The 24,806-nt window shown below is 36.3% G+C and overlaps 1 protein-coding gene across 1 annotated transcript in view; it reads right to left on the bottom strand.

Moving 5' to 3' along the window:
* The window catches only part of IFT74 (intraflagellar transport 74), an 87,874-nt gene that overhangs the window by 30,713 nt on the left and 32,355 nt on the right, over positions 1 to 24,806 (bottom strand). The window contains exons 9-13 of the mRNA XM_021681032.2: positions 22,250 to 22,388; positions 20,535 to 20,597; positions 16,394 to 16,537; positions 15,043 to 15,083; positions 7,066 to 7,145 (exon numbers count right to left, since the gene is read on the bottom strand). Of these exons, the coding sequence (XP_021536707.1) occupies positions 7,066 to 7,145; positions 15,043 to 15,083; positions 16,394 to 16,537; positions 20,535 to 20,597; positions 22,250 to 22,388 (467 nt within the window). The remainder of the gene's footprint in view (positions 1 to 7,065; positions 7,146 to 15,042; positions 15,084 to 16,393; positions 16,538 to 20,534; positions 20,598 to 22,249; positions 22,389 to 24,806) is intronic.

The raw sequence follows: 24,806 nt of genomic DNA, 5'->3' as shown, positions 1-24,806 counted from the left end.
GAGAAAGGAGAACCCTCTTACACTATTGGTGGGAATGCAACTTGGTACAGCCACTTTGGAAAACAGTGTGGAGGTTCCTCAAAAATTTAAAAATAGAGCTACCCTATGACCTAGCAATTGCACTCCTGGGTATTTACCCCAAAGACACAGATGTAGTGAAAAGAAGGGCCATATGCACCCCAATGTTCATAGCAGCAATGTCTGCAATAGCCAAACTGTGGAAAGAGCTGAGATGCCCTTCAGCAGATGAATGGATAAAGAAGATGTGGTCCATATATACAATGGAATATTACTCAGCCATCAGAAAGGATGAATACCCAACTTTTACATCAACATGGATGGGACTGGAGGAGATTATGCTAAGTAAAATAAGTCAAGCAGAGAAAGTCAATTATCATATGGTTTCACTTATTTGTGGAACATAAGGAATAGCATGGAAGACATTAGGAGAAGGAAGGGAAAAATGAAGGGAGGGAAATCAGAGGGAGAGATGAACCATGAGAGACTATGGACTCTGAGAAACAAACAGGGTTTTAGAGGGGAGGGGGGAGGGGGGATTGGTTAGCCTGGTGATGGGTATTAATTAAGGAGGGCACGTACTGCATGGAGCACTAGGTGTTATACAAAAACAATGGATCATGGATCACCACATCAAAAACTAATGATGTATTGTATGGTGACTAACATAACATAATAAAATTTAAAAAAAAAAAATGAAGGGGGGGAAATTGGAGGGGGAAGACGAACCATGAAAGACTATGGACTCTGAAAAACAAACTGAGGGTTCTAGAGGGGAGGGGGGTGGGGGGATGGGTAGCCTGGTGATGGGTATTAAAGAGGGCACGTTCTGCATGGAGCACTGGGTGTTATATGCAAACAATGAATCATGGAACACTACATCAAAAACTAATGATGTAATGTATGGTGATTAACATAATATAATAAAAAAAAAAAGTTACTACAGCCAATGTCCAAGAGGTTACTGCCTGTGTTCTCCTCTAGGATTTTGATAATAGTTTCCTGTCTCAGTTTAGGTCTTTCATCCATTTTGAATTTATTTTTGTGCATGGTGTAAGAAAGCGGTCCAGTTTTCCCAACACCATTTGAAGAGACTGTCTTTTTCCCATTAAGTCTTTCTGGCTTTGTTGGATTAGTTGATCATATAGTTGTGGGTCCATTTCTGGGTTCTCTGTTCTGTTCCACTGATCTATGTGTCTGTTTTTCTGCCAGTACTATACTGTCTTGATCACTACAGCTTTGTAATATCACTTGAAGTCCAGAACTGTGATGCCTCAAGCTTTGCTTTTTCAAGATTGCTTTGGCTATCTGGGGTCTTTTCTGGTTCCATACATATTTTAGGATTGTTTATTCTAGCTGAAAAATGCTGGTAGTATTTTGATCAGGATTGCATTAAATGTGTAGATTGCTTTGGGTAGTATCGACGCTTTAACAATATTTGTTCTTCCTATCCATGAGCATGGAATGTTTTTCCATTTCTTTGTGTCACCTTCAATTTCTTTCCTATGTGTGTTATAGTTTTCAGAGTACAGATTTCCTACCTCTTTGGTTAGGTTTATTCCTAGGTATCTTATGGTTTTTGGTGCAATTGTAAATGGGAGCAATTCCTTGATTTATCCTTTCTGCTGCTTCATTATTGCTGCATAGACATGCAACAGATTTCTGTACACTGATATTGCATCTTGTGACTTTACTAAATTCGTGTATCAGTTCTAGCAATTTTTTTTGGTGGAGTCTTTTGGACTTTTTTGGTTGTTTTTTTAAGATTTTGTTTTTTTTAAGTAATCTCTACATCCAACGTGGGGCTCAAACTCACAACCCCAAGATCAAAAGGCCTATGCTCTTCTGATTGAGCCAGCCAGAAGCCCCTTTTGGGTTTTTTATATAAAGTATCATGTCATCTTCCTTGCCGATTTTGATGTCTTTTATTTGTCTGATTGCTGAGGCTAGGACTTCCAGTACTATAGTAAATAACAATGGTAAGAGTGGACATCCCTGTTTTGCTCCTGACTGTAGAGGAAAAGCTCTGTTTTCCCCCATTGAGGGTGATATTAGTTGTCGATCCTTCATATATGGCTTTTAGGATGTTGAGATATCTTCCCTCTATCTCTACTTTGTTGAGAGTTTTTATTAAGAATGGATGCTGTACTTTGTCAAATGCTTCTTCTGCGTCTATTGAGAGGATCATATGGTTCTTTTCTTTTATTAATGTGGGGTATCATGTTGAAGGATTTGCAAATATTGAACCACCCTTGCAACCCAGGAATAAATCCCACTTGATCATGGTGAATGATTCTTTTAATGTACTGTGGGATTTGATTTGCTAATATTTTGTTGAGAATTTCTGCATCCATGTTCATCAGGGATATTGGCCTGTAGTTCTGTTTTTTAATGGAGTCTTTGTCTGGTTTTGAAATCAGGGTAATGCTGGCCTCATTGAATGAGTTTCTATTTTTTGGAATAGTTCGAGAAGAATAGGTATTAACTCTTCTTTAAATGTTTGGTAGAATTCCCCTGGGAAGCCATCTGGCCCTGGGACTTTCGTTTTGTTTGGAGATTTTTGATTACTGCTTAAGTTTCTTTGCTGGTTATGGGTCTGTTCAAGTTTTCTATTTCTTCCTGTTTCAGATTTGGTAGTTTATATGTTTCTAGGAATTTATCAATTTCTTCCAGATTGCCCAATTTGTTAGCATATAATTTTTCATAATGTTCTCTTTTGTTTGCATTTCTGTGTTGGTTATTTCTCCTCATTTGTGATTTTATTTATTTGGGTCCTTTCTCTTTTCTTTTTGGTAAGTGACTAGGGGGTTATCAGTTTTATTAATTCCTTCAAAGAACCAGCTCCTGGTTTCATTGATCTGTTCTACTGACTTTTTGTTTCTTCTTCTTTTTTTAAAGATTTTATTTGAGAGAGAGAGCACAGAGGGAGAGTGAGAGGGAGAAGCAGACTCCCTGCTATGCAGGGAGCCCGACACAGTGCTTGATCCCAGGACATTGGGATCATGACCTGAGCCGAAGGCAGATGCTTAATTGACTGAGCCACCCAGGTGCCTCCTAGTTTTTTTGTTTCTGTATCATTTATTTCTACTCTAATCTTTATTATTTCCCTTCTGCTGGCTTTAGGCAGAAGCAATATTTAAAAAGCAACAATTAAGCAAATTTAATGGCTGGCATTTAGCTGAGAAAGGAGAAATCTGGATGGGTTCTGCCTTTTCTGAAAAGTAGTACGGCATCTGCCAATAATGCTCTGCTTTAGCAATGATGTAGTTTATACCCAAATTCTGACCACTTTAGTAACTTTCAATAGAACTATTTCTCATTGCTTCTAGTTAGCATAAATAATAATAACAATTACTTACAGGACAGTATATGTATTTCAATCTAAATATGTTTAGAACCCATATAAAAAAATTACCTCATCCATCACCAAGGTAAAACTACTATCTGGGTGAAGTCTAGAAAATATTTAAGATGATAAAATTAAATCCCTTAGCAGTATGAAAAGAGAAATGCTATTTTATTATACTGAAATTTTTGCAAGGAGATTATTTTTTTTTTCGGTCACTTAACAAAGAAAAAGTAAAGATTTTAGATCAAAGAAGCCTTATCTAGAATTGGTCAAAAGTCCAAGTGTATTATGAGGATAACTCAGCATCTGCACAATGAAGATTTTCATAGAATAGTCAAATAACTGTTCACTGAATTTACTTAGTTAGCTTTGAGACATAGTTTACCCAATGTAACCTTTGGCAAAATAAAACTTTAGAGACTTGCCAAAATGAATAAATATAATGCACTTAAGGAAGATATTGGACTACACAGCCACCATTAATACCTAGCAGAAAACACAACTGTACCTGGCCTAGTATCCAAGGATGCCTCTGAATTTAAAATGAATTATGCAAAACTGAAAGGATGAAACAACTACTAACAAAGTGAGACATATACAAACATCATTTATAGTTTATATGTTATCTTAACCAGAACCCCTACAAGGCAAAAGGTGGCTTTAGGTTGATCATACAAAGGTACCATAAATAGCAGAAGCTAAGGTAGCATCTATAAAATTAGTAAAATGGGCCAAGGGAATAAAGCCTGAGGCAGGAAAAAATATGAATTGGAAAGTCAAAATATCTTGATTATCCTCCACATCTTAAGGAGTGGATTATCTACAATCTTGTGTCAAGGAACTGCTGAGAATGCAGATGTAGGTGAGAACCCACCACTTTACTGGAAATCATGAATCCAAGGTAGGAATCCTCTAGAAAATAATAAAACCTTTGTTAACCAATCCAACTATCTCTAGAAAAGAGTGCATATGTATATCCTAAGAACTAAAGGGTGCAAAGAATTGATAGAGCCCAACTTCCATCTTTTGTTCATTCTACAAATCTTTCCCTGCTAAAGTATAGCACTGTTTCATTCATGCCACAAACATTTATTGTTTATTTTCCTAGACACTGTGTTGATGAGAGGTTACCAGAGTGAATAAGACACAGTCCAGATCCTTTGAGGATGTACAGCCTCAGAGGAAAGACAAACATCCTAGTAGATAGCGGTAATACAGTGTGGTCAATACAGTGATATATTTATGCACAGTGTGCTCTGATAATGGAGGAGGTCACTCACTTAGCTCAGCCCAGAAATAGGTCAAGGAGAGAAGTTAGGGTTATCACGGTGGATTAAAGGATATCTGAAGTAGATTTTAAAAGATGAGAAATTACCAAGGTAAGTAACGAGGGAAAGAACATTTAAGACAAAGGAATAAATAGTAGGAGCATAGGATTGAGCATGAAACAGTTTGATTTATCGTAAAGGGGGTGAGATGTGGAGTACCATAAGGAGATTATTAGAATATAAGGATAGAGATGATAAGGAGTAAGAGAGGAGACTGACAACATACAGGTCAGATTGCAGAGGGACTATAATGCCATGCAAAGATTCTTAAACTTTATCTCATAGGTCATGGGGAGCCACTGTTAAGCAGGAGAATGACACAGAATCAATTTTACATTAAGTCACTCTAGCAACACTGTGGTGGATGAATCTGAGAGGGGGCAAGACTGGAAGTGGGACAACCAGTTGGAAGTGTACTGTGATAGGTCCGGCAAGAAATAATGAAGTCCTGAGCTAATACATAACCTTCTAACAAATCCCCCTGTGCTGTTATACCCATAATTCAGGATGTTCACACTGTATCAGAAGAACAAAAAATGAATGTGTTGACATATATATATATATATATATATATGAACATACATATATATTTTTATATATAGTATTACATTATAGATTGTCTTTTTCCACATTAATCAAAAAGGACAAAGGCTAGAAAACAAAAAGGAAAACAGAAGCTAAAATTCAAAACATTCTATTTATCTTAGAACTAGCAATTAATAATAAATTGTACCCTCAAAATGAGTTACTTTACTGGAAAAATAAATTGAATGTTGTTAGAAATTTAAATTTAGGATGCGGAAAATTATTCAGAAAGTTTCCTATAAAGTGTCTAAAATCAAGAACATTATCAGATTTCTTAGAATAATTTGTTAATAAAGAAAATCTAGAATACTAGATCTACATAAAATAAAAGCAATAAAATAATTTAATAAAGAAAATAATATGACTTTAGTCTTAACAATTTATTTTGAACCCCTCTTGCCATATATGCCATTTAATATTCATAAACCTTAGTGAGGAAGGACCATTATATTCATTTTGCAGATGAGAAAATAAAAGCTCAGATAAGTTTTATTTACCTAATAACTGGGACTTAAAGTCTGTCTGCCTTATATGACTAATATGCCTAAATATGTCTTACTTAAAGCCATTACTAGCCATATGTAAATAAAACTATGTAAGCATATCATAAGAATATTTTTATTTCACAAATGTAGCACTTCATATCAGAAAGCCAAGATTAGGCTTGGAAAGAGAATAAAACTTTGGGATCAAAGAGAACTTGGTCTAAATCTAGACTTTACCCTTTACTAGCTGTGGGAATTTTAGAAACTTCTCTGAGCTTCAACAAGTATAAAAGGGCTTATAAGACTTCAAAAAGTTCTTGCAAAGATCACATAGTGCCCAGTCCAGGTAAGTAATCAATCAATAGTAGCTAATGCTATTATTCATACATCAAGAAAAAATATAAATAAAACTAATACACTACATTTAAAACTGAAGTAAAAAAATTTATTTAGGAATAGAACACCTCTTTTCCCTGCTATGAGTGTTTCTTTAGCCATAATAGGTATAAGCGTATATGCATACGGTTTACAATACCATATGTAACTCATAAGAATATATAGTCACTTCTTCCTAATCCAAGAGCACATAAATACCGGTTTGCAGTTAATCTGTGATTAAAGTGCCATGAGGAACCCACCTTTCTCATCCTTATTAGAAAGAAGCTGGTAAGGAAACTATAATGCCCAATCTCTTCCCCCAACCACACATACACTATAGCTCTCAAACAGCCACCAAAAGCATTTCCACTTATTCACACCCCATTTCCACTTGTTCACACCCCAGAACACATACAAGTGTTCTAGTCCCTTTGGCTCTTCAAATCTCACAGCTGGGGAAAGTTGGAAAAGGATCAGAATAATCAGTACTTGCTACCTACCTCATTACTGGGACCCCTACAGAATTAATTCTTTCTGTTTGTGACATGATCCTCTCTCCCCTCCTCAATTCTTACCCCAGTTGATTTATAGTCGACCATATTAAGGAGGTATAAATTAGAAATCTGTAACAACTTTCAACTGTTTCACTTCATTTTTAAAAAAATTGTTTTGCAAAACAAGATAAATTCTTGTCATTATATCACCATTTTATTTCAAGGTTTTAGTCAGCTGAAATAATTTAACATTAATTATAATATTTACTATTAAAGTACAGTTAAGCATTTTAGTAGTTAAAGTTAGGGATCTCATTAAGAATTAAATAATAAATCCCAGGTAAATAGTCCCTGAGGCCCAAGTTAATATGAAATCAATACTGCTATATATCTGTTATTATACATTATAAAAATTCCAGAAAAATTACCTTGGTGTTCTTCTAAATCCATGTCCAGTTGTCTAATTTCTTCATTAAACTGGTTTATTTTTTCTTTTATATCTGTTAACCTGTTAAAAATATTAGTTAATAAATTTATGACAGATAATTTAGATATTCAGTAGAAACATTTAATGATGTTAGGAAATCTTTTCTAAGTTGCAAAAATAGTATCTATATATAATATGCCCTATTCTGAAGACAATACTATAAATTTAAAGAGAAAAGTCTTTTCCAGGTCTTTCTTTAGGATTCATATTCAGAGTATAAGTATATTCTGAGAATGTTAGGTTGCCTGATTTCAAAAGCAGACCCTTCCCCAATGCTTCTTTTGAGCTTAACTTGTGATATTAAAGTGAAAAATCTTTAGCAACCTTTTTTGTTGGTTTGTACAAACTGAACTAAATTGGCAAATTAGTCTTAAAAATTAGAAAATAAGAGAAAATTTATCATTGACTGAAGATTATATAGGTTAAAATTTTAACAAACAGCATCTGTACTTGTTACAAAGCTATGGTAATTAAGATAGTGTGGTACTGGAATAAAGGAAGATATATACAGTAATGAAATAAAATTGAGAGTAAAGAAATGAGGCCCTGTAACTATATACAACTTATTTTTGACAACGGTGTCAAAATAATTAAGTGGGTAAAGAATATTAGATAATATCTGTTGAAAGAATATTTCAATAAATGTTGCTGGGACAACTGGATATGCAAAAACAAAAGAATAAAACTGAACTCCTACCTCACACCATATACAAAAGTTTACTTAAAATGGATCATAGATCTAAACATATGGGCAAAACTATAAAATTCTAAGAATAAATCATAGGCATAAATTTTCCTGACTCTGGATTAGGAACTGGTTTCTTAGATAGGTCACCAAAACCATAAGCAACAAAAGAAAAAATAAACTAGACATTATCAAAATTTAAAACTTTTGTGCTTCAAAAGACACGACTAAGAAATTGAAAAGAACCCACAGAATGGGAGAGAAACTTTGCAAATAATTTATCTGATAAGAGACTTGTCTCTGGAACATATAAAGATTTCTTACAATAATAAAAAGATAAATAGCCCAATTAAAAAATGGGCAAAGCAGGGGCACCTGGGTGGCTCAGTTGGTTAAGCTTGTGAGATTGAGCCCCGCATTGGCTCCCTGCTCAGCACAGAGGCTGCTTGAGATTCTCTCTCCCTCTCCCTCTGCCCCTGTCCCCACTCATGCATGCACACACTTGATTACTCTCTCTCTCTCTCTCTAAAATAAATAAATAAATAAATCAGGAAGGAGTTAAGATGGCGGAGGAGTAGGGGACTAAGTTCATCTGGTCCCTGGAATTCAGCTAGATAGTTATCAAATCATTCTGAACATCTGCGAAATTGAAGATCTGAGAAAAGAAATGCTGCAACTCTACAAATAGAAAAGCGACCACTTTTTGGAAGGAGATGTGGAGATGTGAATCCAGGGCAATACACTGGAGGATACAGTGAGAGGAGGGAGCCTTCTTAAGGAGCCTACTGCAAAGTATTAAAGCAAAGGAGTGCAAAATTGGAACTTGCAGAGGTCTGCTATGGTGGGGGGGATGTCCCTAGCTTAAAGGTGCTTAGTTGACGAAGTGGGGCAGATTTCCAGGTGGGAAAGCGAGGTCTCAGGAACCCTGGGGTCACAAAAAGAATGGGGATGCCCTGAGAGCAGCAGAGTTCCCAGGCATCAGAGTGGGGAAGCTGGCTGAAAAAAGTGAGACTAGGTGCCAGCTTTATGCTCGATGTTGCCATACTGAGAACTGCTGCACAGACACACAACTGCTTTCTGGGCAGGGACCCAGCAGAAGCGCAGGTGACCCCGCTCCTGCTCCTAGGAGGAACAGTGTGGATCCGTGCCACAGGAACCCAAAAAGTCTGGAGACTCAAAACTGGGTTGCATGCCTGAGATAAAAACACTCGGTCACAGACTGGGTGAACACACAGTTTAGATGGGAGACCAGGGAGACAAGAGTGATTGACTGCTTTTCTGTAAGGGCTCAATGAAGAGTGGGGGGCACAAACTTCAGCTCCAGGGCTAGAGACTGGGGCACCACCATTTTCATTCCCCCCCACCCTTTGGTGCTGAAAGCCTTCAGGGAGCAAAACAGCGTCACATAGGCAATCTGGAGCCACTCACACTGAGCCTGACCCCCTGGCAACAGGGGTGCAATTCCATCAGGGCAAGGTCACCTGAGAATCAGCACAACAGGCCCCTACCCCAGAAGAATAGCAGGAATAACCGGCTAGCACAAAGTTTACTAATCACAGAGAATGTGCAAAACTTCAACTCTTGGGGAAAACAGTATATAGCATTCATGTTTGTTTTTTTTTTAATTATTCTTTAGTTTTTCAGTTTTGTTTTTTTCCAGCTATTCTCTTATTTTTTCAATTCTTTTTTAAAATTTTTATATATATTATATATATTTTTATTTTGGGTTTCCTTTCATTGTATTTTATTTTATTTTTGTATATATATAAGTTTTTCTTTCTTTCCTATTTTGGAATCTAGTTTCTTTTAATAAACAGACCAAATACACCCAGGATCTTTTTGTTCTGTTTTACTTCTTGTTTGATTTTTTCTTATTTTGTTTTGTTTCTGTTTTCTTAGGGTTAGCTTTGTTTGCTTTTTTTCTGGTGGTGGTGTTGTTATTTTTGTCTTCTCTCTCTCTCTTTCTTCTATTCTTTTCTGGACATAATGATGAGACAGAGAAACTCACCCCAAAGGAAAGAACAGGAGGAAATACTTACTGCCAGGGAATTAATCAATATGGATATAAGTAAGATGCCGGAACTAGAATTCAAAACAACGATTATAAAGATACCAGCTGGGCTCAAAAAAGGCACAGAAAACACCGGAGAATCCCTTACCGTAGAAATAGAAGAACTAAATTCTAATCAGGCCAAAATTAAAAATGCTATACTGAGCTGCAGTAACAAATGGAGGCTCTAACAGCTAGGATAAATGAGGCAGTCATATAGAAGAGAGTCAGTCATATAAAAGACAAAATGATGGAAAATAAGGAAGCTGAGAAAAAGAGAAAAACAACTACTGGATCACAAAGGGAGACTTAGAGAACTCTAAATCAGTGATACTATAAAGCAAAATAATATTCGAATAATAGAGGCCCCAGAAGATGAAGAGACAGAGAGGGGGCAGAAGGTTTATTTGGACAAATTATAGCTGAGAACTTCCCTAATCTGGGGAAGGAAACAGGCATTCTAGTCCAGGATGCACAGAGAACCCCCTCAAAATCAGTAAGAATAGGTGAACACCTTGACATATAATAGTGAAACTTGCAAATTTCAAATATAAAGAGAAAATCCTGAAAGCAGCTCAGGACAAGAGATCCTTAACCTGCAAGGGTAGAAATATAAGAATGATAGCAGACCTGTTCACAGAAACCTGGCAGACCAGAAAGGACTGGCATGATATATTCAATGTGTTAAATGGGAAAAATATGCGGCCAAGAATACTTTAGCCAGCAAGGCTGTCACTCAGAATAGAAGGAGAGATAAAGAGTTTCCAGGGCAAACAAAAACTAAAGGAATTTGTGAACACTAAACCAGCCCTGCAAGAAATATTAAGTGTAGAGAGAGCCCCAAAGAAACAAGGACCAGAAAGGAACATAGATAATCTACAGAAACAGTGACGTTACAGGTAATACAATGGCACTAAATTTATAACTTTCAATACTTACTCTAAATGTAAATGGACTAAAAACTCCAATCAAAAGACAAAGGGTATCAGACTGGATAAAAAAATAAGACCCATCAATATGGTATCTACAAGAGACTCATTTTAGGGCGCCTGGGTGGCTCAGTCGGTTAAGCGACTGCCTTCGGCTCAGGTCATGATCCTGGAGTCCCGGGATGGAGTCCCGCATTGGGCTCCTTGCTCAGCGAGGAGTCTGCTTCTCCCTCTGACCCTTCCCACCTCGTGCTTTCTCTCTCTCTCAAATAAATAAATAAAATCTTTAAAAAAAAAAAAAAAAGAGACTCATTTTAGACCCAAAGACACCTCCAGACTTAAAGTGAGGGGGTGGAAAACCATATATCATGCTAATGGACATCAAAAGAAAGCTGGGGTGGCAATCCTTGTATCAGACAAATTAGATTTTAAAACAAAGACTATAATAACAAATGAAGAAGGACACTATATCATAATAAAAGGGTTTATCCAACAACAAGATCTAACAATTGTAAATATCTATGCCCCTAAGTTGGGAACAGCCAATTATATAAACCAATTAATAACAAAATTAAAGAAACACATTGATAATAATGCAAAAATAGTAGGGGACATCCCACTCACTGCAAAGGACAGATCATCTAAGCAGAAGATCAACAAGGAAACAGGGGCTTTGAATGACACACAGACATTCAGAACATTTCATCCTCAAAAAACAGAATACACGTTTTCTCAAGTGCTCATTGGACATTCTCCAGAACAAATCACATATGGGGTCACAAATCAGGTCTCAACTGGTACCAAAAGTCTTAGATTATACCATGCGTATTTTCAGACCACAATGCTTTAAAATGTGAACTCAATCACAAGAGAAAATTTGGAAGGAACACAAACACATGGAGGTAAAAGAGCATCTTAATAGCCAGGAAATTAAAGAAGAATTTTAAAAATACGTGGAAATGGGGTGCCTGGGTGGCTAAGCTGGTTAAGCATCTGCCTTCGGCTTAGGCATGATCCCAGGGTCCTTGGATTGAGCCCCGTGTTGGGCTCCCTGCTCAGCAGGGAGCCTGCTTCTTCCTCTCCCTCTGCCTTTCCCCCTGCTTGTGTGCTCTCTCTCTCTTCATGCAAATAAATAAAATCTTAAAAAAAAAATACATGGAAACAAATGAAAAGAGAGAAGTATATAGCAATACAGGCCCTTCTCAAGAAGCAAGAAAAGTCTCAAATACACAACCTAATCTTACACCTAAAAGAGCTGGAAAAAGAATAGCAAATAAGGGTGCCTGGGTGGCTCAGATGGTTAAGCATCTGCCTTCGGCTCAGGTCATGATCTCAGGGTCCTGGGATCAAGTCCCGCATCGGGCTCCCTGCTCCTTGGGAGCCTGCTTCTCCCTCTGCCTCTCTCTCTCTCTCTCTCTCTGTCTCTCATGAATAAATAAAACCTTAAAAAAAAAAAAAATAGCAAATAAAGCCTAAAGCCAGCAGGAGAAGAGAAATAATAAAGATCAGAGCAGAAATCAATGACATAGAAATAAAAAAAAACAGGAGAACAGATCAATGAAACTAGCTGCTGGTTTTTTGAATTTATAAGATCTATAAACCCCTACCAGCCAGACTTATCAAAATGAAAAGAAAAAGGACCCAAATAAATAAAATCATAAATGAGAGAGGAGAGATCACAACCAACACCAATGAAATACAATTATAAGAACACATGATGAGCAATTTATATGCCAACAAATTAGGCAATCTGGAAGAAATGGATGCATTCCTAGAAACATATAAACTACCAAAACCGAAACAGGAAGAAATAGAAAACCTGAACAGACCCATCACCAGCAAAGAAATTGGAGCAGTAATCAAAAATCTCCCAACAAACAAGAGTCTCCCCGAAGAATTCTACCAAACATTTTAAGAAGAATTAATACTGGGGCACCTGGGTGGCTCAGCTGGTTGAGCTACTGCCTTCGCCTCAGGTCATGATCCCGGAGTTCTGGGATCGAGTCCCGCATCGGGCTCCCCCTGCTCTGTGGGGGGCCTGCTTCTCCCTCTCCCTCTGCCTGCCACTCCCCCTGCTTGTGCTCTCTCTGTCAAATAAATAAATAAAACCTTAAAAAAAAAAAAGAATTAATACCTATTTTTCTGAAGCTGTTTCAAAAAACAGAAATGGAAGGAAAACTTCCAAACTCATTCTATGAGGCCAGAATTACGCTGATCCCAAAACCAGACAAAGATCCCACCAGAAAGGAGAATTACAGACCAATATCCCTGATGAACATGGATGCAAAAACTCTCACCAAGATACTAGCTAATAGGATCCAACAGTACATTAAAAAGATTATATTCACCACAACCAAATGGGATTTATTCCTGGACTGCAAGGATGGTTCAACACCCTCAAATCAATCCATGTGATACACCACATTAATAAAAGAAAGGACAAAAACCATATGATGCTCTCAAAAGTTGCAGGAAAAGCATTTGACAAAATACAGCATCCTTTCTTGGTAAAAGCTTTCTGCAGTATAGGGATAGAAGGAACATACCTCAATACCATAAAAGCCACTTATGAAAAACCCACAGCAAGGATCATTCTCAATGGGGAAAAACTGAGTGCTTTTCCCCTAAGGTCAGGAACATGACAGGGATGTCCGCTCTCACCACTGCTGTTCAACATAGTACTGGAAGTCTTAGCCTCAGCAACAGACAACAAAAAGAAGTAAAAGGCATCTGAATCAGCAAAAAAGAAGTCAAACTTTCACTCTTCTCAAATGACATGATACTCTATGTAGAAAACCCAAAAGACTCCACCCAAAAACTGCTAGAACTGATACAGGAATTAAGCAAAGTCTCAGGATATAAAATTAATGCACAGACAATATCAGGCGCATTCAGGGTGGTATGGCTATAGATATGGGGGAAGAGAGGAAAAAATAAAACAAGACAAAACTAGAGAGAGAGACAAACCATAAGAGACTCTTAATCATAGGAAACAAACTGAGTGCTGCTGGAGGGGAGGGAGATGGAGGGAAAGGGTAACTGGGTGATGGATATTAAGGGAGGGCATGTGATGTAATGAGCACTGGGTATGAGACTGATGAATCACAGGCCTTACCTCTGAAACCAATAATACATTAAATGTTAATTAACTGAATTTAAATTAAAAAAAAGTTAAAAAAAAAAATACAGTTAACCAAGACTTAGGGGGAAAAAAATCAATGCACCGAAGTCAGCTGCATTTCTATACACTAACAATGAAGCAGGGGAAAGAGAAATCAAGGAATTGATCCCATTTACAATTGCACCAAAAACCATAAGATACCTAGGAATAAATCTGACCAGAGGTAAAGGATTTGTACTCTGAAAACATGTTCACACAAAACTTGTACAACAATGTTCATACCAGGATGATCCATCATAGGCAAAAATGGAAACAATCCAAATGCTATCAACTGATAACTGGTTAAGTATGGCATAACCACACAATGGATTACTATTTGGCCAGAAAAAAAAAAAGGAAATTAAATACGAATGCATACTACAACACAGATGAACCTTGAAAACATTATGCTGACTGAAAGAATCCAGCCACAAAGACCACATAGTGTATGATTCCATGTATATAAAACGTCCAGAATAGGCCAATCTATAGGGACATAAAGTAGAATGGTTACCTAGGGCTAGGAGTGATGGATGAGGTGGGGTGAGGAAACAGATATTGGGTCTTACTGGGGAGATTAAACTGTTCTAAAAGTTACTGAGGTGATGGTCACACAATTCTGAATATACTAAAAACCTCTGAACTGTATACTTTAAATATATGAATTGTATGGTATTATATCTTAATAAAGCTATTTTCTAAAAATAGGGGCACCTGGGTAGCTCAGTCGGTTAAGCTTCTAGCTCTTGATTTCAGCTCAGGCCATGATTTCAGGGTCATGAGATCAAGCTCCACATCGGGCTCTACACTGGATATGGAGCCTGCTTAAGATTCTCTCTTTCCCTCTGCCCCTCCCCGCACTCAGCTCATGCTCTCTCTCTCAAAAATAGTAATAATAATTATACTGTGCAATGGCTCTTAACTAAATATTAAAAGAAATATTTAAAGTTGTAAATAAGATTGAAAGCTGCATCAATATTACCAGTGTGAACTATAGGAAAAGATTACTGTAACAGTATGTACCTATTGCACATTTAGAATATAATTTAAAAGATGTGAAATGGATGTAATATGTCCTATTATAAAGTACTTACTGTCGCTCCATGCTGGCTATTTCCTGATTATCTTCTTTAACCTATAAAGGCATAAAAAGAAAATAGTACTTAAACAATTACTCATTGTTAGGGTACCTTAAACATAATTTCCTTCTACGTATGTTGTACTAAAATGTCAAATACAGTCTCTTAAAACCTATTTCTTAAAATTTAACCTTTGAAGTTAAAAAACACATCATTAAGTAACTATTCACAGATTTTTCCTTTTTCTTCAAAAGAAGGGTGATGACTGATACAGCTATACCTATCCACACGGCACCATGAGGTTAACATGTCTTCAGGCCTGGAACAGTTTACATAAATATCCAGGATTTTCAGGATTTCTGAGACTGTCTCGCCTCACCCCCCCAACTCACACACACAAGGCAGGGGTTGCCAGATTTAGCAATTCCATTACAACTGAATTTCAGATAAACAAGGAATAACTTTTAGGGAATGTATATACCATGCCCTAATATATCATGCAGACACACACACACTCTTACTCTAAACATTATTCACTGCTTCCTGAAATTAAAATTTAACTAGTTGTTCTGTATTTCATCTGACAGCCCTATCACAAGATCACACTCTCCCTCCCCTGCCTCCGATGATCTCTTTCCAAGGAATTTCAGAGTCTAGATTTTAATACCTTTCTGGAATGATTCTAATACTTAAATAGCTCCCAAGTTGATCCTAAGGTTCTTCCAAACCATTTGGGCTCAACCTAAGACCACAAAGGAGTCTCATTTGTAGGTTCCTGATGGGTGTTGTTCCCAAATACATATGCATTTCTCCTAAGGGCCCTATAGTTAGGGTGTCTCATTATAAGTAACAGGCTAATTATAACTTGGTGCTAAATTAAAGCTAGCTGTGGGTAGTAATAAAGCTACTGAATACATGTGACACAACTTGGTGAGATACTGTGATTTCATAGGACATTTTAATTCCATTCACTTCATGGAGACACTGATAAAAATAACCACAAAAATTCATGAACCTTGGAGCCCCAAACAAATAATGGAACAGATCTTCAGTAAGATTATCTAATTGTTTACTGACCAATAAAAAGAGCCTTCAGTTTCCTTATATGGATCCAAAAGATGAAAAAATGGCCAAAATGTGCACAAAGACCATATAAAAGTAGGATTTAAATCAAGAAACAGTTTATATGAGAAATGACTTTCACCTAGATTTTCTTGGTCAAATAGTTCATCTCAATTTACATGAAACTCACTTTTCACTGTTTTTTAAGTACTGGCTTTCTGTTCAACTCTTATGCCTTAAATAAAATAAATCAATACATTCACCACATCTTGATATAGTAAAATAAGTATTTTTGTTTTTCTACCTGCTTAAGTAATCTCTCTCTTTCTTCCATTGGAGATCCCATGCTTTTGTCTTCAGCAATCATTTGGTCTCGATGGGACTCCAATTCATAAAGTTTTTCATGCAGCAATACAGCCTCCTGTTTTACCTGGGAGTGTGCTATTTCCTGAAGGGCACAAAAAGAAGAAACATTTAATTAGTATTTTATCAAAAACTATTCTCACATAGGTTTCAGTTTATAAGAATAAGGACAAATTTAAACCATCAGCATTTTTAAATAGTGATATCAAATATCTACAGTACTCAATGATGCTACAAAGCACATTTGTAAATTGGAAGAATAAAAATAAACCCCTTTTCCTTCATAAGCTATTTTCAGTCTAAGATTCATGAGAAGATGGTAGTTTATTTTATCTTCTAAATATAAGACCTGAACAAAGATAAGACATCTCTACCAATGGGAAGATAATAAAGAAAATGTCACAATGTATGTACAACTTTAACCACAATATTAAATTTAAAGTCTAAAGAACTGATCTCTAGAGGGAATACATTTTCATATATATGTAGTCATATACATACTCTAATACAATGTTATATAGGTTGAACTGTCACCCAAAAAGATGTGTTGAAGTCCTGGTAATCTCCAATACCTGTGAATATGACCTAACTTAGAAACGGGGTCTTTGCCAATTTAGTCATGTTAAGACGAGGTCATTAGGGTGGACCCTAATACCCTAATCCAGAATGACTGGTGTCCTGATAAGAGAAGTCATAGACAGAGACACAGAAGGGGAGCCATGTGATGACACAGGCAGAAGCTGGGGTGATGCAGCTAAAATAAAGGAATGAATGCCTAGGATTGATAGGCACCACCAGAAGGTAGGAAGAGGTCAGGAAAGATTCTAACAAAGTCTCAGAGGAAACGGCTCTGCTGACACCTTGATTTTAGACTTCTAGGCTCTAGAAGAGTGAGAAAATTTGTTGTTTTAAGCTACCCAGTGGGTGTTACTTTATTACAGCAGCACTAGGAAATTAATACACAAGAGTAGAATAGTTATTGTATATTCACCACTATTCTACTGTTCACAAAGAGAAAATAAGGGCTGTGGCAACTTTAGTAGATAACCAAAAGAGCTAGGGTTGTTGATAGTGATGATGAGGAGGAGGGAGAAAACGGCATTTAAAGCTGTTATTTATTAATTACTTGTTCTGTGCCAGGCACTATATTCCATGTTCTTTATATACTATCTCTAATCCTCAGAACAACTCTATCAGATAATATTATCATCTCTATTTTACACATGAAGAGACTGAGGATCTGAGATCTAAATAATTTTCTAAGTTAACAAACATAAAAGTGAATGATGATATCTGAAACTAGGTCCGTAGCATGAAAGAGACCAAATTTTTAAGAGGCAAGACCTCCTCTTTTTTGAAAGTCAAAGAGAAGGAATCTTAAAAGGAAAAAGTGAATTAAAGGAAATATGTGAAAGTCTATTTAAAAAGCATAATATAGGGGCACCTGGCTGACTCCCTTGGTGGAGAGTGGGACTCTTGGTCTCGGGGGTTGTGGGTCTGAGCCCCACGCTGGGTATAGAGATTACTTAAAAATCTTTAAAAAAAGGGGCGCCTGGGTGGCTCAGTTGTTAAGCGTCTGCCTCCGGCTCAGGTCATGATCCCGGGGTCTTGGGATCGAGCCCCGCCATCGGGCTCCCTGCTCAGTGGGGAGGCCTGCTTCTCTCTCTCACACTCCCCCTGCTTGTGTTCCCTCTCTTGCTGTGTCTCTGTCAAAAAAAAAAAAAAAAAAAAAAAACTTAAAAAAAAAGCACCATATATACAGCTCAAAGTAATGGATTAGGTTCAGGTGAAAAAGTGTGATAATGAAATACAGATAGAAGAAATGCAGGTATTTTGGGGTATTCCTTTTCATAGTTATCTCCCCCTTCCTTTTGCTTAATCATCCTAAGACTTGTTCAAATTGCATCTCAATAAAACTGTTCCTCAATAAAACGCACGTTGATCTTTCTTTCTTTTTTTTTTTTTAAAGACTTTATTTATTTGAGAGAGAGAGCGCGCAGGAGCCAGGGGAGGGGCAGAGGGAGAGGGAGAAGCAGACTCCCCGCTGAACAGGGAGCCCAAGAGTCTACAAGAGTCAGATGCTTAACTGACTGAGCCACCCTGTCTGCCCCACTACTTATATATTCTTGATCTGAGAATACTGTAAGTTTTTATAAAATTTCATGTTATTGTAGGCATACATGTGCTGATGTCAAAAAGTGGCATCAATACAAACACTAAATCCAAGGATATAGCTTACACCTCTTCCCGCAGAAACTAAATTTTGCCAAGTGAAATAAGACTTGACATTCCCCACAAACCCTAAAACAGATAGTGAGGAATTCTGCAGGCCAGCTGTGTTAATACTAAATGTGGTCCTTACTCTTTGAAGCATATTTCTATTACCAGAGATATCCAAAAAAAATAAAAATTATACTCACATGAAGAAAATCAGCATAGAAAACCACTTTGATAATTTTTTTTAAAGATTTTATTTATTTGACAGAGAGAGAGAGAGAGAGCATGAGCAGCGGGGAGGAGCAAGGGGAGAGGGAGAAGCAGACTCCTTCCTCAGCAGGGAGACCGATGTGGGACTCATCCCAGGACGGATCATGACCTGAGCAGAAGGCAGAGGCTTAATCGACTAATCCATAAGTAAACTACTTTTTCAACAGCAAATCCTATCATCATGATACCTACCTGAATCCACAGGAAATCAGGAAAGGCAGGCAAGGTTTGAGGTACAGACAGTATACTGAAGTGTAAAGGACATGACAAAGGTAGTTCACAGAAAAAGAAATACACTGGCCAACAAATGCATAACTAAGTGAAAATTAAAACAAGATAGAAATTTTTACCTATTAAACTAGTAAAAATGGAAAAAGTGAATAATGCTTGCTATTAAATGAGTGCACGGGAAAACAGGCACTCTCATACATTGAGTCTAGAAGTAGAAAATGAAACCACCTTTTTGGAAGGCAATTTGGCATCCTTACATTTCAGAAGTGTGTATTTAGCTTTTGACTCATTCCAAGAAACTTATCGGAAGACATATTCATTTAACTTTGTATAAAATGCATGTTTTCATTGCAGCATTGTTTATAATCCAAAAATACTAAAAAAAACTATAAACAAGCTATTCATCTACAAGGCTGTGTTATAGTCATGCAATGTAACACAATGCAGTAATTTAAAATAATGAAGGAGATCTCTGAGAGCTGATGTGAACAGACAATCAAGAGAATGCTAGGTGAAAACAAACAAAACCAAGCTGCAGACAGCATTTTAAATGTGAATCCCACTTGAGGTTTTCCACAACAATAAAACCAAGATAGGATTATAAAATTGTTGTAAAGATTAAATGACAATGCTGGTGATCTACATAAAGAGCTCAAAAAAGCACAGAATAAGCACTCAAAAAATACAAAGTGGTTCTGTCTGGAAAGAGGGAAAAGAAACAGGCATTTTCACTTTCATCTTCTTTAATTTTTTTTTTTTTTACCATAAACATGTTTTTTTTTAATTAAAACTGCTTTAAATAAACAAATAACAAATAGCAAGCATTTACATCTTTAAAGTGATGAAATGATCTCTCTCCCTCTTCACTTTTGAATTTCTTGTTTATGTCTTTAAATTACTATTAGATTTTGCATGCCTCAGCAAGGCAGAATGATTTTGCACACAGTAGGTACTCAATAACTGAATCTAATTTCTTTTTCTTTTTTTTTTTAAAGATTTTATTTATTTATTTGCAAGAGAGAGAGAGTGAGTGAGAGAGCACAAGCCATGAGGCGGGTGGGAGCGGGGAGAGGCAGAGGGAGAAGCAGACTCCCTGCGGAGCAGAGAGCCCGATGTGGGACTTGATCCTGGGACTCCAGGATCATGACCTGAGCCGAAAGCAGTTGCTTAACCAACTGAGCCACCCAGGCGCCCCCTGAATCTAATTTCTTACCAAAGTAGGATATTTGTGGTGCTGAATGGGAAAAAAATTATACTCCTCGTAGTAAACTACTAAATAAATATATACTTGAATGAGTTCCTTTTATTTAGCTGAATTATCTTTTGTAGCTAATATAAGAACCCTTAAGTGATTTTATACTTACAGCTTCCAAGCTCTTTTTTTTCATGTTCAGTGAATCTAGTTGTTGCTGAAGTGTGTCTAACTCCTAAGAAAAAGGAAAAAAGTAAATATATATACAAGTTATGTTTACAATAATATATTTCTGTTTCTTAGCATCTCAAATGTGGATGTGACAAAGTAAACATTATAAATATATTCAACTCTCATCTTGCTATTGACTAGAATTTATTAATATTATTTCTATCTTTGCCAATTTCTTTCATTATTCCTAAAAACTTTGCCATGATCTACCTTTAAAAAAAATACTTGGGGGCGCCTGGGTGGCTCAGTTGGTTAAGCGACTGCCTTCGGCTCAGGTCATGATCCTGGAGTCCCTGGATCGAGTCCCACATCGGGCTCCCTGCTCGGCAGGGAGCCTGCTTCTCCCTCTGACCTTCCCCCCTCTCATGTGCTCTCTGTCTCTCTCATTCTCTCTGTCTCAGATAAATAAATAAAAAAAAAATCTTTAAAAAAAAAAAAAAAAAAAAAAAAAAAAAAAATACTTGGAGCTTGTCAAAGGTAGCCAGACCTTTTCACAGTGAATCATCACTGTGTTTCGAAAATATTAAATATCAGAAGCCCTCAAATTAATGATGTTATTGTTTAAAGTTAACTTTGATTTTTTAAAACCATGTTTCCATATCTTTTACCTAATTTCTTTCAGGGCCAAGACATATAGTAATTTACATGGCTCACTCCTAGGGACAAGACTTTCCAGCTGAGGGCGCCTGGGTGGCTCAGTCCTTAAGCGTCTGCCTTCGGCTCAGGTCATGATCCCAGGGTCCTGGGATCGAGTCCCACATCAGGTTCCCTCCTCGGCGGGAAGCCTGCTCTCCCTCTCCCACTCCCGCTGCTTGTGTGCCTGCTCTCGCTATCTCTGTCTCTGTCAAATAAATAAATAAAATCTTTAAAAAAAAAAAAAAGACTTTCCAGCTGATTATTATTCAAAAACCACTGGGCTAGATTAACTATATTTTGATGGTATTCTGGCATTTCTATAATACTCTTTCTTCAGTGTTTCATTGTATCTTATAAATCCTGACTAAAATAGTTATGTTAAATTGTCAATGAAGTTATATCTGAGAAACCAGAACTACATTCACTTTTGGCATTTTGGGGGACTAATTCTCTGTTTAGTTAAGGGTTATCTGGGTATGTAAGGGCACTAACTTGCAAACTGGAGTCACCACCATGCCTGAATGTTGGAAGAATTCTCAATAACCCCTCAGCAGGCTCCCAAATTGCTTATTTAAACACTATGTTTAGGAGGCAAGAGCTGTTCAAATCAAGGACAAAGAAGTAAAAGATGTGCTGCTTATTAGGTAGGAAAAAAAGAAAGTAAATATCCCTATGGCTCTGGTATATGACGTTTTTTATTGTTTCTATTAACAGTTCATTAAAAAAAAAAAACCCAAGTGTTTTCATGTATCTGTATGACATGCAAAAGTGAAAGATGCATAGAAATGAACAAATAATACAGTAAGATTTGATCACCACGCAGCATAAGAAAATGAAGTTTTCTAGATTAGTGCTTCTCAAATTTAAATGTCTGTCCATACGAATTATCTGGGGACCTTGTTAAATTAAGATTCTGATCAGTAGGTCTAGTCAAGTTCTCAGGGATGCCAATGCTGCCCATCTTCAGACCATATAGTAGCAAGACTGCTATATGCTGGATGAAGTAGTGATTAGTATTACCTGCAACAATTTCTCATTTGTGGTTTTCATTTCTGTGTACTTGATTTGTTTTTCAGGAGACATGTTTTTGATAATGCCATCTGCTGCTTGTTTTTCCTGTTCAACTTCTTCTTCTACACTTCTAATTTGTTTTTCCTTCCTGAAATCAAAAGTATCCAATATTCCTCTTATTACATTGAGGGGAATAACAACAATTACTTTTACTGAGGTCATGGTCCCAACTAAATATGGTAAAGTTATTCAACATAGTTTGTAATCCTTATAGATATACAAAAAATTCTATTTGGAGAACAAACTGGTGGTTGCCAGAGGGAAGAGGGTGGGGCATGGGCAAAAATGGGTGAAGGGGAGTGGGAGGTACAGGTTTCTAGTTAAGGAATGACTAAGTCTCAGGGATGAAAAGTATAGCATAGGTAATATAGTCAACAGTACTGTAATAGGGCTATATGATGATGGTAACTTGTGGTGAACATTGCGTAACATATGGAACTGTTGAATCACTACACTGTACACCTGAAACTTAAATTAACATTATGTGTCAACTATACTTCAGTTAAAAATTAAGACAATATGAAAATCCCTTACACTTCCAAAAAAAAAAAAAATTGTCCCCATCAGCACAGACTTATTTTATATCTTTCTCTTCTCAATCCCCAAATCCTTCTATTTCCTTACTACTCATTTTACTTTCTTATAAGAAAACATAAAGATTATCACAGAAAAATCCCTAAAGCCTTGCACATATGAGGATGTATTTACAACTCTGTCATACCCTCAAGACAAATAAGACAATTTTAGAATAGTGGTTTTCAAACATCTTTTAGCTACAGATTCTTTGACCAAATGAAATCTTGTATTGTAGTTCACCATGTAAATGATATAAAGTAACACAGCTCTGACTGATCTGAGAGTAGGGAGACCTACAGTGCAATTTGATAAAAAAAAAAAAAATCGTAACTTTAGATTAATAATATATTTTGCTTACCTACTACTTTAATTAAAATTGGTATTCCAAAACTTATCAACTGTATTTTAGCAGTGCAAAATAAGTTAGTGTCTCCAAAAACGTAACACGAATATCACAAGTGTAACCATATAAGAGAAATAGTCATTAATTACAAACAATAACCATCTTTATCATATAATCATAAGAAATACCAGTGATGTGCCACTTATTACCTAAGCAAGGTCAATTATCAATAGGATAGAATTTTTCTCTAGAATTCTGAAAAAATTCTCCAGAATTTTGAAAAAAAAAAAAAAAAGATGCTAGTTATCATGTAACTACTTCAAGACTAAAAAGACTATCTGAAGATAACTGTTTAGTCTAAATATCAAAATTTTTATTTTGAGTTTCAAAATAGGAGTATTCTACTATTTAATCTTTCACATGTAGTTATCAACTAATAGTTTTCACAATCACTCTCTAAGCCTTACAGATTCACGTATTCCCCACATTTTTTACACTGCCAGAATAAAACAATCTAAATTCAGAAATTTTCCTACAAACAACATCTCATAATATCCCAATAAAAGATGAACAAAATCAGACAAACAACCTGGAATTTCTATTTATTTTTGTCTATTGACAAGGAGTGATATCTTCTCTTTGAACTTCAATTACTATCGTATAACAAACGTGTTTGCTGCTGAATTTACATGGGTTTATGGGCTCACAGAACTTTCAAGCAGGAAAGGTCATCAATTTCAATCTTTTTTTTCATAGATTAAGGATACTAAGGCTCATGGGAGTTAATCTTTTGGAACTAACTCATTCTGAACTCCATGATTATTCACTATCGACAATGAATCTTAACCACGTTTTTGCCTGATACATGTTTACTGTAGTTACAGGGGAACGAGGGTAATACAGTATTCCATTTTACAGAGGGGAAGCTGCAGCACAAGGAAGGTAACTCATTTTTTGAGGGCCACAATATGGCCAGCGTTAGGTCTTTTGATGCTTTAAGCACTTTGCTCGTATTATAACTTGGCAGTAAATCCACCAATGACAGTGTCATAAAAATGAGTAAACAAAGTTGAAACGGGAATTCAAAACTCGGGGGCTATCTTTTCAACTTGAATCTTTCTAAACACAAAATACCTTTAGGACTAACTTTAAATCACTTTAACAATATATCTTTCCAAGTATGCATTTTTCAATATTATATACTTTAACTTGCAAAGTTAATTTGCTAATACTTACATTTTTCAAGAGTAATTGAGAAACACAAAGGTTAAGCAAAGCATTTTACTTGTTATGCTAAAAAAGTCAAAGATGACTAAGAAATTATTCTTCTAGTCAATCTTTTGCTAAGAAAGTCTAGCTTTTTTTTTTTAATCACGTGTTCTTTGGGTACAAAGGTTAAAGCATAGTGAAATGCAACATATGACATATTTTTTTTTAATGGTCTAGAAGAAACAGTAGATTCCTTAGCACACAAGTCTCAGAGAAAAGAAAAAATTAAGGTAAGATCCCATATATTTAAAGGTTTGATGGTTGCTGGTGAATTTAAAACAAACAAACCATATTTAGGTTTGTTAATCTACAAAAATC

This window comes from Neomonachus schauinslandi, chromosome 13 (genome assembly GCF_002201575.2).
Source record: "Neomonachus schauinslandi chromosome 13, ASM220157v2, whole genome shotgun sequence".
Lineage (NCBI taxonomy): Eukaryota > Metazoa > Chordata > Mammalia > Carnivora > Phocidae > Neomonachus > Neomonachus schauinslandi.
Note: the sequence above shows the minus strand (reverse complement) of the source record. Positions and strands in the feature narration are given on the sequence as shown.